Here is a 15,049-nt window from a genome sequence, read left to right as displayed (position 1 = left end):
TCTTGAAGAGTGTCACAAACTTAGTCTTGACATGAAAAAAAAAAATCATAGGTCAGGGTTACGATGGTGCAGGTAATAGGAGGGGCAGATGTATGTTATGCATTCACGAATACAACAACAGTACCCAAAAGGAATGTGTGTGCACTGTACCAGTCACATGATAAATTCAGCTCTCGCTTCAGCCATGTCTAACTCCACCGTTAGAAACTGTTTTGGTGCAGAAAGTGAAGTTTTTTTTCAGAATAATACGTGCAGTGCCGAAATACTAAAAACAATATGTTGCATTATGTACCAAACAGTAAAAAAAAAAAAAAAAAAAAAAAAAAACAACTATTGTCAGTGTGTGAAATACAATTTACAGAAAAGCACGATTAACTTCGTGTTTTTCAACGTTATTAATTATGTGGAGCTGTCAGAGTGAATCATCACAAGCAAGTAATATTCTAGTCGTAGTTGAAAGAGGACTTTCTTAATTGCACTATTTATTTGTGAAGAACTTTTCAGTTTTACTGTACAGTTATCAAAATATTTAGAGCTCTCATCACGATTTAGCCTCTGCAGTTATGCATGAGATGTCATAGAACAGTTTGCAACAGTTTGCTTTTCTGTCTGATTCACAATTCTCTAGCCGCAAGGTTGTAAGCCACTAATTATGCAACCTCCGTTTGGGTGCCAAAACTTTGTGCCACGACTAGTATCTACAGGGTAGGGTTCTTTTGAGAAAGGAAACCAGACAGTGAGTCTTACGTAACATGTTTCAAAGACTTCTGAAGATTTCAGATGAAGAATTCAGCCAAATATTTCAGACTGCTTCTGTAAGGTGTCAACAGACATTGAATTCTGAAATTTCAATTCCAATAATAACAAAAAAGCAAATAAGACGAGATAACCATCCTAGTACTGTTACAAGGGAATATATTTCTCAGGAATGTTTTCATTCCTTCTGCCGATGACTTAATAAGTAATCTGACAAGAAATTTCTCATACTCACGATGTTTTGTCATCATTCGAAGTTCTCCTGCCAAAAAATCTTCTCCCCAGCATGTTGATAAGTTAGAAATCAAGTGAAGTGTTCAGTAAAGCTTAAGAAAAGTGACTTTCAGTAATATGATAGTAGTAGATACCATGGGCGTCCGGAAGGGGCGCAAGAGGGGGCCGTGGCCCCCCTGGAAAACGAAAGTAAACCAAAAATTACATATTTCACACATATAATTTAATTTCAGCCACAATAATGTGTGTTCATTATTGCACGAACATGATAAATTCAAATTTAATCAATGTTTTTTGAGAGATGAACACTATTATTGGGGAAAATATGCCATGTTGCCCCCCCCGGAAAAAAAAATATCTTCCTTGCCCCTCCCTGGAAGAAATCCCTCGGACGTCCATGGTAGATACGCTGTCGTAATTAAATACTTTATGCAGCTTATGACATAATCTGGGGGGGGGGGGGGATGTGCCATTGAATAACTTGGTGAAGGACACTCTTGGCTGGACTACCCAAATTTTATTTCTGGATACGCCCCTGCCGGCAGTCACTATAGAGAAAAGTAGTGATTTCACGAAACATCGTGCCCGGTATTTCATAATGGAAGCTTTTCTTATTTTTTCTTTGGGAATAATACCACAAGGCTGGTTGTACGTTCAGCAAATCAATATTGATTCTCTAAAGAATATTTAGTCTCACTTTGTATCTGAAAGAACGCAATTAGCACAAAGTTCTTCGAGAAACGACCCCACGCTTCTTTAATGGTGTTGCATTTGCTGGCTTTGTATTGGTTGCTACACAATAACTCAAAAGAGTAAAAGCCCCGATTTAATTTCTTTGTACACCGTTATTATTGAAACGCTTAATTTCATTATTGAATGTTATGTGGTGGAATTCTTGACAATGTAGGGATAATCAATGGGGGAAACAGCCAATTGTAATGTCAAACATTTTTAAAAATAATCGCTGTTAGAACTTTGATATATTTGCACTCCTTTTTTCGATACGAACAACATCTAAATCGATACTGAGTTGTTTTATGTATTCCTAAAAGCAAAGCTGGAAAACTACGACATGCCATGGCGATATTCTGCATCAAATATTCACTTCATTGGGATTGCAAGATATATAACAAAATTCAAAGTCAGAAAACTCCCACATTAATTCGAATACTGAATGTATACTTTTTCATAATACTCGTACTATAATACGGATACTATCACCTTTTTGACTTACTTATAGTCTGTAAATCATATATATACACATATGTATATGAATGTATATCAAATCATAGTTTGTAGATTACTATTCATCAATAATTTTCAGTGTTACAAGTTAATTTTTAAATGAGAAAATAGTAGTGGGACCCAACATTTTTCAGAATGAAAATCCTGGTACAGTAACTTATACAACTTTTAAAACTATAAATGGTCTGTGGCCTTTAATAAATATATCTTAAATAATTCACTTTATTTAGTTTGTTTAATTCTTGCAGTTATTGTAATGTCAATATTTGAATTGACTGTTATTAGATAGATCATAGCACTAAAAACATATAAAAAGAGCAACATTTTACACATGCAAACGCATTACGTAACATCCATGACCCAGCGTTCTAACCTGCAACCTTTGGATTCCTTGCTCGTTACGCTGCTCACCCCACCATGGACGTAGGCATATGTATACTTACAACCCCCCCCCTACACACAAACACTCACATGTATGGTACCTTTATGTTTTGTCCTATCCGACTTCTTCATACTCTGTTGCATAAGGGCGGAGGGGGTTGGTGCACACTTTATAATCATGTCCGCATTCCCTTCAGCACCTATACTTTCATATCAACAATGATAAAAGTAATATATGAATATAATATGTATATTAAAGGAAGAATATTGATAATTGGAAACAAGTGATTTGTAAATCCATTTTCGGTCACCTATGTAAGTTAGTTGCAAGTTAATTGATGTTTTTTTTTCCAGATACTGTTACTAGCTTTTCCATATCAGTACGTACTTTGCTTATTCATATTAAAATTTAGATGTGTGTATTAGATAAGTATTAATAAACTGCTCCGTATAGTTATAAAAGATCGGAAAACAATTATGTTCATAATATTATAATAACAATTATTATTATTATCAACTGAGTTACTATAGGGCTGCATCATAATACATAAAAGAGTTTCTCACGCATTGACTTATCATGGCACAGCGCCACAGTACAAACCCCCCAGACCTAGAAACCTGAAAGTTTAGGAGTTTGTTTCTCTTATGACGTTAAGTACTCACTAAGAAGGGGATTTCCAAATTCAACCCATAAAGGGAAAAAAGGGCTTATCTTTTTTATGTTTGATGCGTTTACAGCCCAAACCCATTGACCTGGAAACATGAAGTTTCAGAAGCGTTTCCCCTTTACAATGTAAGCACTTACTAAGAAGAGATTTTCAGAAATTCAGCTTCAAAGAGGGTGAGCATACCTCACACGTCAGGAGTCCGGGTTAGAATTCCGGCGTGGACATGGGTGTTCTTCGTGGGTGTCCATCCTCATCTTCGCGATTAGCCATAAATGGCAGAAAAGCGAAATAAATTAACATAATTCATTCAATTAAATTAAAAACAAAAGGCGATGTGTGTAGTTTTTTTGGTTTTTGGGTTTTTTCTTCTTCATGTAATACCCATCGTACCCCTCATAGTAAGCTACGTACCCCATTCGCGCCCTTAGATTAAAGATCCTTGCATCCCCTATGTGGTGTGGTGACATGGAAGCAACTGACTGTAAATGAAAACAGTTTAAACTTTAGATTGTAAGCCTAGTAAGTGTTGCAATACATTAATTTGTGTTTCTCTTTTGTCTTCCAGGCGCGGAACATTCAAGCCACCCGTCGTCACTTTCCGGCAACGCCTACCAGACGGAAACCCCTCTGAGCACTGCGTCGGACACCGATTTGACGGACAACCCCACAACCCCTTTCCCCACACCACCCCCCTGCACCTCCCCTGCCATGTACGTTGGTTCCAATCTGCCCAGACAGTCTTCGCCTTATCCGTTGGAGTCAACGAATGTCGATTCGAGCCCCCGGAGCGCCCTCTACGCGGAGCCCCCCTCCCTCGCCTCCCGGTACTCGCAGTCGGCGCAGGCCCTCGGGCGCCAGTACAAGAAGTCCCGCGAGGGCAAGGGCCACTCGGGGCCCCACGGAGGGGCCAACGCGAGCCAACCGATAATCCACACGAAGGACTACGGAGGGGGCGGGGGAGGGGATCTTGACACCATTGGAACCCGGGGGCGTCTTTCCGCGAACAACCGTCGCAACGCGTCTACGTCGTCGTCGGACAACAACTCGGACACAACCTACCCGGACTCTGAGTTCACGGCAGTGAAGGACAATAGGCTCAACCTCGAGAATGGTAAGTCTCGTTCTGTATGTCTTGGCTATTACCTTTGACATCACGTTTTCTCATTCCTAATGTTCTGTGGTTGAATGAATTCCATTTTCCTCCTTTTTGGAACATCCTGTGCTTCACTTCTCAAATAGGGGTTTGTTGGAAAACTTTCAGACTGAAGCGACAAGCTACAGAGCCCCATCTAGAATGTATACAGGGTATCTACCAGTCAAGGAAGCCATGAAAGTCAAGAAAATGTAAAGAAATCAGCAAGTAGGTCAAGAAGTCAATAAAAAGTTAAGAAATTATACTTGTGATTGTGATCAAGAATTTTTGCTATCACAATGACTCATTGATTGATTTCGTTTATTTTGCTTCACTTTTCTGCCCCTTTGGTTAATCGCGAAGATGAAGATGAATGGTGGCAAGATAGATGGATGAAGGGACCACAAAAATATAGGGACGACAACACGAACCCTACATAAGATTATACTGGCTGAGAGTCCAGACGCCAGAGCCTCGCTAGTCGGCCAAATGCAATCCAGAATGCATTATTAGATGAAGCAAGTCTAATCCTCTTGTTTAATACAGCTTCAGTTTTCATCTTAACTGGCCCTTTGGTAGCGGTTTTTCATTAAATGGTTATTTTCTTAATTGCTAATTTCCAACTTTACCTAAGTAGGGTCGCATAAATAAAGTATGAGAGAAACGAATAAAAGGTCAAGAAAAAGTCAAGGATTATGGATTTCATCATATCATCACTCATCTTCATCTTCGTGATTAGCCAGAAGTGGTAGAAAAGCGAAGTAAAATCAACCTATCAATCACTCAATCAGAAGGTTGTGCAGAAACTGAAGGAGCTTATAGAGAGAACTCGAAATATGGGTATGTCTCATCGCACGTAAATACAACACCTTCTCGGCCAAGTCCCGTATTTCATCTACTGCAGCAAGCGCGGAATACTTTCGTGATTAGGTTTAATTTCTAAGCATAAATACACTACATTGATCTATCAACGAAAGCATTTAACTTGACGTATTAACGAAATACGGCGCTTGACCGACTGTTGATTTACTTGCGATAATAGAGACACGTCTAAAATTACACTTTTGCAATAGAAGTCCGTGGACTAAGCAGTGATTCAGAATCAGTACAGGCTTGTGAATGTCAGGAACCACATGATGACAGGAGGTAAGGGCTGAGAACGTGATTGCAGATAATACCTGTCCATACATTCGCCTCAAAACTCGGTTGTTGTTGGTGCTCGAGTATACACGGCGATCGTTGCGTGATAATTGTAAGACGAGCCATGAAGATGTATCGAAACATAGGAAATTGGAACCCAGTCAACTACATACGTATGTGATTATAATTCTAATGTAATTTATGTTTTGTTCTGTAAAGAATTCTCTGTTATTAAGTGACAATTTGATATGGTGGGTTAAGTAAATAGCAAAGTAGTAAAATACTGCCTTTCCTTGTTACTAAAGGCGTGTCTTAGCGTGCCAATGGATTTGAAGCAACGACATAGTGTTGCCACCTCAGTACATAACTGTTTGGAGCAGAAAAAATAGACTGAAGGACAGTCAACAAGGTGAATACCTTTGAAATAGTCATATGTGCGAAATGTCAATTGGTTTGATTAGCTTTATTGTCTTCTGCAGCGAATCAAAACTCACCGCTTCATTTTGCTTGTAATTGCGACTATTAGGCAAGCCATATGACTAAGAATAAATATAAGTGGGGCGGGTACTATTAGGAAGGAAGTATCATTTCCAACGAGTTTCACAACCAAGCGGGAGTGATATATCAAACAGTGGGTATTGAATTAAATAGTAAGTCAACGTACTGTTGATGACATGCAACAGAGCATACTTTGACAAATTAAAGATGCTAAAATGTCATATTGTATGTCGGAAAGTGATAATATAAGTCGCAACCATGGTGAGTCCGAGTCCGTCCAGAGTCTGCTGAACCTGCTTTTACCTGATTTTAGAGGGAAGGGAAAGGTGGACGATTCGAACGATGATTAGCTAGTATTTGAAAAATGAAAACATAGTCACTCGAATGTGGAAAAAAAATTGAATACACACTCTGATATATAATTCAAAGCGTTTAGAATATAACAGAATGCAAATGAACAAAAATTATTATTATTATTAAACTGCTGCTTATTGTACTGCAAGATATAGAATAGTCCGTTTTCTATGAGGAATGGCAAGGAAGATATAAGAACAAAGAGTATAGATGCTACTATAGTGGCAAGAGAAGTTTACCGCGTGAAGTGAATTGAGCCTCGACCCAGCAGACCTAATGGAGGTCATCTGATGTGAACATCTCCACGCTGTACCTCATCCCAGGTACTCAATTATTAGACACTGGCTAAACACCAGAGTCATTCCATGCAAAGGCATTGCTGGAAAAATCGCCATCTGAAAATACTTCCCACGGGAATCGTGCACGAATGTGTGACTCTTGATATAAATGGTACCAAGTAAACTATATGCAGCGATGTTTTGAAAATCTGACACAGTTGAAATTAGGAAGTTTGACATTTTGATGAAGTTATATACTACGTGTTCGGATACTAATCAAAGAAACCTGTGAAATGTGTTTTTATGCGGTGGTCGTGTCCGTCTGTCTGCCTGTCTGCCGACTAAATAATAGCTCAACGCAAAGAAAAACAATTCGATCAGTCGATCGACCTGCCCGTGAGAGGCGGCAATCGATCAAAAGTGTCTGTCGATATCTCGAAAACTAACAAATATAAAGGTGTAAACTTATCTACAAACTACGACATAGTAAATTCTAGTTTAACGCGACATAAATTATTTTGACATATCAAAGGCCCATACCATAAAAAGGAACGGTGGGTCCGATACGAAACTTCGGGCCGTAGTGGGGGGTGGACCTGGAAAACTGTAAATTGTGTGTGTCATAATCTCACATTTTCATTTGTGCCGACATATCGGTTATGTACAAACTGGAAACAGCCAATTTCGTCATCGTTAGCACAGAAACGGCCGAGATCCAGAATCAGGACCCGCTACTTACTGGATACTCTGCACCATATATGGCCTCTCCGGCGTAAAGTCAGACAAATATGATTGACCTGAGAAACCAGATAACTCTGCATTACAGATGAATTTCTCCCATAAAGCATAAATTGGTCACATTACTATAAATTGTATAGGTAATAATTTTTATTTTAGCAGTATTGTTGATTTCAGCGAGAAAATGATAAGAACAATAATTGAAGATCTTATTTAGAGTATTCGAATTAAGCAAAGAAAATTTAAATTAGTTGATAGATAGTCGAGAAATAAGCTATATAAAAATATGAAATCCACCATTTTGAATCCAATATGGCGGCTAGATGCCAAAATAAAACACAAGGTTTCTAGACAACTTGGATGCGTTCTCTCCAGTGATTCTAACAATTATCAAATTATAAGTGTCAGTTTTGAGATACAGGCTTCTGAAAATATCAACTAAATTTGGGGGGAGGGTGAAGGAACTCAATATGGACACCATTAAAGCAGCTTTACGACATGCCTTTGTCCCATGAACTGGAGAAATGCGAGCCTCTCAAAGCAATTTATTCATTAGTTACAGCTTGCTTAAGTTTGGTTCAAATTCATCACAACATTCGTATTTGCCGCGGCATTGAAAATAATGTAATTTCCTCCTTTTGAATATTTTATCGCAGGACAATTGTTTTTCTTTCTAAGTGAATCTGCTAGAGATTATTCTTGTGAAGGAATGCGCGTGCTCATAAGACAAATTGATGTTATTTTTGCTATGAATTCCTTAGGAACTTCTTCCTTCGCTGTTTGAACTCGAACGTTAAAAATGGAGGGTGACTACAAGTAGGTGGAGGTGGAAAGGTACTGAAAGCGTTGAATGGTGCGCCAAATTTTGCCCCGGGCTTCGAAATCGCTATCTAATGGCTATGTGGTGAGTCAGTTCAATTTTTAATCCTCATCTCTTACTTAACAAAGCGGTGTTGATATTTTTTCTTTGAATGACGAAGGTACCTCGTCAGATATACTTATTATCAAGGTATGAAAGAAGGAAAAATCGCGCATACAGTCAGAAAGATCGTGAGTAAAAATGGAGGACAAAAACCTATGCAATTTGCTTGAGTATAAAGTAGACTTAAAGGAAAAACGAACAATAACCATGCGTTTCTTGGTGATTTAAAAGCGAACAAGGGTACAAGGATTGGTAGCAAACTACAGTAATATTTAATATAGTTGTATTGTATTCCATTTTCTGAAACATTAACATCTAAAATATCAGAATCTTGCAAGTTAATTAATTCAAGTTTTAGGCTGCATTTATCTTATTAGTACGTTTTCTGCGCAGAAAAAATCAATTTAGAACATAAAATGTGAAGAAAATGTTCGTTTTCACTTCTCACATTTGTCTTCACGCTAGAAGTATACGAGATTAGCATTCAGGAATGCTGTTATCCTGTTCATTACAAAGCATAAGAATGGATTTTTCTTTCCTTTGCTGTTTGTAAACACTGCACAACCTACTCCAGTTTTGAGGAAGAATTTTTGTGTTGTGTTCTGAGTGGATCCAATATCACATGACGTTATAAAATTATTTTCATCCTTCATCCTTATAAAGAATAACATTTTATAAAAGAGCTTCGAAAGAAAGAGAGATATAAAAATCTTCAAATGAAATGTCAAGAAATTATTTAAAGGGAAATATTGTATAATAATTTGTGAAAAAATTGCGATTTGTGGCAAAATTCGTGTTTTGCCAACAAAAGTTTCACCCTGTCTTATAATTCTATCTTCACTCGCAATTCGCACACGAATTTTTCAGGTTTCTAATTGTTACTTTCATGCATTAGTTGGTATGTTTGGTTCATTGAGACTCTAAATAAAAATTGTTATATTAATTTGATCTATGCTTTATGGTGCTCTTTAGGCAAAAGTCGAAATGTAACGTCCTGCGATGCAAAACAAATATTTCGAATGCATCCCTAACTTCGCAGTTCCATAAATTTTAATTTTGTCAGAACCGGTTTTGGGAGCTGTAAATATTTACCTGGAATAAAATAGAAAGTTAAGAAATTTAACCGAATCTTAAAAACATCGTATATGCAAGTAAACCTAAATTTTCTGAGTAGGACATTATGATTTAATTTTCCTAAAGACTGCTCTTATGCATTTATGAGAACACTATTAATATTAACGTAGAAAAGTAAGAGTATAATAGTGAATTATTGTTAGCAAAATATTTAGAAGCTAATTCTTTTCTTCATATTTACGAAATAAACTTCACTGCATCAAAATATATGCTCAGGTATTGCTTACTTTCTAATTCTTGCAATTTTTATGACCAGAAATAGTAAATAACACTGTGCTGCCAACGTAGAACGTCAATTCATTGTCAAGAAATAGCAGATTATAATAATGATTATTTATGGAAATGGGCGACTGAAACTAAAAACTAATCTTCGTTTGTTATAGTATAGTGCTCTACAATGTAGGGTAATGTGTAAATAGGGAGTGACGGTTGAACTAAGCTATTCTCTTGAATTCTCTTAAAACTGTTTGTATATTTTAGGAGCTTCGAGATAGGGCGCCAGTACCAGATAGCACATTGAGATTTCGCCCGGTGTCCTCGTGTATATTGCAGTTCGAATTTTTATACCAAAGACTTCAGAAATACATGGAATCTTAAATATTTGGGAATTCTTAATTCATAGTCGTAGGGTTGTAGCGGGCACAGAGTATATCAGTTTCAGTATCAGGAACTGACTTCGTTCCATGCCATCTTGTACTGTCCCCTATACCGGATCACATTTGTGAACTGTTTTCTTTGTACAGAACTATATGAGTTTAGACGCTACTCTCTTCTAAGTTTTCTCTACACACCCTAGTGGTATACAAGAGGAATCCACACGTACCCTGTGCACAACTTATACTGCTCGCCAAACAATTCGATTTTATAAATAATGGTATTGTTTTGACATTTCATTCAATCGGAACAGTGTATTTTTCAGAAGCATCCTCTGTCAGACGGTAACTCTACTGCACCACAGGTAAGTATACCTGCAAGTATACTAGCAATTTCATGTTGAAGTACAGGTACATACTATTACGTTGTAGTAGTAGAACAAACTTCCTTCTTCTTTGCAGTATTGTACACTCTTATCTATTAATTTCTGTATTTACCGTACCTAACATTGTTGGTTTCTCTTACCTAGCGCACTCTTGGATAGGTATAACTACGATATGTATATCAGAAAGCACAGTGTCAATACTTTTGTCCATATAATTGCACATGTATTCATTACGATTCCCTGCACCAACAGGTCTCACGTGGCCCAGTTTTTGGGTTGGTAAGTAAGGCAGTCCCCGTAATCGAGCTTTGGCCCTAACTACCTACTGTGGACCCCAGAAATCCTTGTGACGTTGCTTCATATTCTCTGAAGTAGTTTGTTTATCTTGGGGAAGGTCTATGAGTAGCCGTTCGAGAGCATTTGTATGCATGGCTTAGAGGTATTTAATTTTAGCTTCTGTTAGTTTTCTTTTCTTCCCACTAGTTTAAAGTTAGGTAGTTTGAAGTTAGTAAATTTTCATTAGATCAGGCATTAGAATTTAATCAATAGAAAAAGGAATGGAAAGGTTAGATTTTCATTTCTGTATGGTAAGGAGGTTTAATAAATATGGTTTATGTACGACATTCAGTACACTTGCAGCTGAAAATACAGCGAATTCATTTAGCACTTATATTAAAATATTATTATTTTTTGCTCTGATAAAATTCACAATTTCCTTGCTTTGTTAGCGTGACAACAATGAATTAGACATTTTCTAAGAAATTTTTAATCTGCAATGGTGTTGAGAAGTTTAATTAATTAAACTATCCTTAGAAGGAAATTAGGTTTAAAAGTTAATTGCATGGCCTTGCAAGCTTAATTTTTTAAACCCTCGGCTATGTATCTTCCATTATTATTTTGTTGCTATGTCCTAATATGCTAAACACATCTCAATAAATATTACATTCTTGTACACGTTCATTGTGACATTCTGTCAGGTAAAATTGATTTCATTGTGAAATTCTATCAGATCATGTTTTAAAAATAGCATATAATAAAGAAGGAAAATTTAATTTTTATTTTCCTTGAGAAATTTTATCTAAACGTTTTATCGTGGAAACAAATATTATTTTTTCATAAATAGATTATTGCATATTAATACATAATGCAAATCCAGAGTGTTTAATTAATTTAGACGTTTTGAAAAATTGCTTCATGTCATTGTTTATTTAATGTTAACAATTATATATATGGTTAATTTAAGGTACCCTTTTGAGTAATTAATTCATTTATAGGATGAAAAACACTTATGAGGTTCAAGTGATTATGTAAATTTCCTTTTCAAGTTTCAGTCACTGGAAATTAAACATGTACATATTTGTAAATTTTGTTCTAAGAAAATCATCCAAAGATTAAGCTGATACAGAAATAGAATTGAATATTTTTGTTATACTTGAGATTCATGTCCTGTTTTGCATGACTTGTGTTATAAAACAACATATTTCCCATTAAAATGATACAATTTTTCATTACAAGAATCTCTTATATTTTCCTTTACATCAGAATATAGAGTGTAAGAAAAGGCATGAGCCTTAATATCCGCCACAAATAAGTAAGAGACAAATAAATAAATAAATAATTGGTCGAATAATATTGGTATAGCTTTCCTGAAAAGGCTATATTAAGCTATGAAGTAAGGGATGTTATTGTACACTCTTAAAATGTAATTGTGAGACTTCTTTTCATGATTTATTTTTTTAAATCCAGCATTTAATGACTTAAGTTCTACATTGTCTCATTACTCCAGTTCTCTTATTTCTACAACTTACTTTACTTAAAATATAGAACACATGTACCACTCAATGTGGATGTTTTGATATTTACTTTGTTTTTAATATATTTAATGTCATTATGCATATTTTCCCCAAACTTAGTTAATTTTCTATTTATGCTATTGATTTACGTATGACAGTTACTACAGTTGCTAGTATTAACAATGGAAGTACACACAGTTTCTTCAGGGATTCGTCAAGGATGGCCACACAGGAGAATGCTAGGTTACACAATCATATCTAGGGACAATTAAAGGGAAATAAACAATTGAGATATATTCAATCCACAAACAATTGTTGACTAGTGCTGATGAAAATACGTAGTTCTGTACTAGGCGCATTCGGAACTTGCGGGTGGAAATCAACGAATCAGCGATCTGTTCAATTGTATTCGACTCTCATTGTTCACTTTCGTGTCCCAATGTGCCGAATATCAAACTAAACTAGATTTGGCATGTTGCCAAACTTAATGCAAGTGCAGTTGTCAACGCTTGGGTTGATGAAGAAACTTGTTACGAGTGGATCTTTGTAATCACTAGGGAAAATAGCAGTCGAAGATCCTTGACTCATTGGACTTTCTTTTACAGCGCAAGCACGGCATCAAGCAGCGTTTGACAACCTTGTCTCAAGGAAGCCGCTTCACTTATATCCCATACACGCTAAACCTTTTTACCAAATTCTTGTTGATTTAAAATTATAATAATATTAGGAACTGAATGTAGATTAAACACCAGGTTGTTGTTACATCTTTCATTGATCCCGGCTACCAATGAAACAGGTATTAAATTATTTTTTCTGTGCGAACTTTAGCCAAGCCCAAGATACTTACATGTTTGGCCCCGGAGAATACCAGGAAGAACTTTTACGGCTCTTCGTCCAATACTAGATATTGGTGGAGGCGGACTGACCACTTCCCTGACGCAGCTTCCAATTTTTCTGAGTTGTTCGTCCATTCTGTAAATAGCACCACATTTATGCAGACCCTCCGGGACCTGCAAGTACTCTTGGTATATTGCATTGCCTTCGTCTGGATCAGTTTGCACTTAAATTCCTTGTTTAACCGATCAAGCAATCTGCACCGTCTCCATTTGTTGTTGTTTTTTTTCCCTCCTTTAAAGTCACATGCAATCCAGAACGTTGCTTCGAATAACACTGCAAATATGGGGTTTCCTTGGAAACACATCTTCACCTTCCGTGAGGTGGGTTGTAGTATTCGTGTTGTGTTGGATCTTTTTCTGCCATATCTTCAGTCAGATCTGTTTGATTATGCACTAGTGCTTTTGATATTCTACGTACTGTAACCGAGAAATCAAGCAGTTCCTATTGTTTGATGATACCTAAACATGACGTCAATATATTTAACATATAACCTTATTTGTGACTCCTCTGGGAAAATTTTATTTTGTCAAATTCGTGTATCTCTCATGTGTACTATATTGCCTTCCCAACTTAGACTGATTTAATTATTCTAATAATATTGGGGCATTGATGTGTATTAAGCAGTTTAGTTTTATGTAACCTTCTTCACTCAACAGGTTCTTCATCCCCTATGTGCCTAACTATTTTTCTAAAAATCTGATTTTCAAAAACTCTTCATTTGTGTGTTCTTTTTGTAAAACTTACTATCTGTTGGTAATTGTAAGTGGCACCAAAATGTAGTGATTGTTTTCAATAAACGTGCTCTTGGAGCCAGTGTTTTCTTTTCTTTTTTTCTTTCAGAATTTTGTGTGGTGGGAGAGGGGACATAAGGCCCCTTTTGCAAGTTATATAAATTAAGTGCCATGATGACCATAAATTTGATTTTTGCGAACATTTTGTGGGTGTAAGATGGTGTTGAGGGTGTGTGGATAAGTCACTGGAATCATTTCATTTTGAATATTCTTCTTATTTCACGCATTTCCATCAACCAATGTATCAAAAATGAAAAAAATGCCAATAAATATACAATTTATGTACACTCTATTCGTCTATTTGTTCAATAACAAGACAATAACTTTGTTATTTATAATTTCAACATAACAAGTAATTTCTTGGCAAATAGATTATCTATCTTGTCACTGATGTTTAAGGGTTCAAATCTATGTTATGTTACATTATGTTAAACATAGGTTCATCATTTTTATTATATTTTGTGGAATATTTGTTCGTTAAGTAACTATACCGTAATCTTCATCCTGAAAAAAATGTACTTACCGTAAATCCAATCAGTCCCGTGCTCTTATCTACTGATATAATTGTAAAAGAAATTGTGGCATACTTTATACAATAGTAACCCAACTGCTATATTCTTCCATCTGTTTTATGCATCCAACGTTCATTTTTTAAAAAAAGGAAAGTTGCTTTAAAAGAGAATGTTATAAACCCTCCCCCTTATTCCACTCCAGAGATGTGATATTTTCTGCCTACGATTCACACCTCTGCCTACGATACTATTATTAGAAAATATATATTATGAAAAATCAGTTTTCTGTTTACCATTTACACTTTTCCTTTCGTTATCTATAATTCTCTCTCTACGTCTATCTCTCTAGGCTTTTGTATTTTGTCATCATCAAATGGACTACATTTCTTAAAGTGGGTCTTGTTTCTCTTCTTATCTGTTCTTTCCTGACTTTATTTCCCTTTGCATATGATATTGTCTGCTTGTAAACTTCACTATCACTTGTTTGACCACATTCTTCAATTTTTTGTGCTCAATGTTCGTGGCCTTTCTAAGGAACAATCAAATCCCTTGGAACCTTTCATTGTACTCCTATGTTTTAGGTTTTTGCCTTTTTAA

General features: G+C 36.2%; 1 protein-coding gene across 4 annotated transcripts in view; it reads left to right on the top strand.

Annotated features, from left to right (window-relative positions):
* Positions 1 to 15,049, top strand: part of Ten-a (Teneurin-a transmembrane protein) — an 884,426-nt gene that overhangs the window by 27,814 nt on the left and 841,563 nt on the right. For 2 of the 4 annotated variants that reach the window (XM_083119052.1, XM_083119051.1), the window contains exons 2-3: positions 3,850 to 4,395; positions 10,712 to 10,738. In XM_083119052.1, the coding sequence (XP_082975178.1) occupies positions 3,993 to 4,395; positions 10,712 to 10,738 (430 nt within the window). In that variant the 5' untranslated portion in view covers positions 3,850 to 3,992. The remainder of the gene's footprint in view (positions 1 to 3,849; positions 4,396 to 10,711; positions 10,739 to 15,049) is intronic. The other 2 variants (XM_083119054.1, XM_083119053.1) reach the window with 1 other exon arrangement.

The sequence above is a fragment of the Lepisma saccharinum genome, chromosome 3, assembly GCF_977018435.1.
Source record: "Lepisma saccharinum chromosome 3, izLepSacc3.1, whole genome shotgun sequence".
NCBI lineage: Eukaryota > Metazoa > Arthropoda > Insecta > Zygentoma > Lepismatidae > Lepisma > Lepisma saccharinum.
Note: the sequence above shows the minus strand (reverse complement) of the source record. Positions and strands in the feature narration are given on the sequence as shown.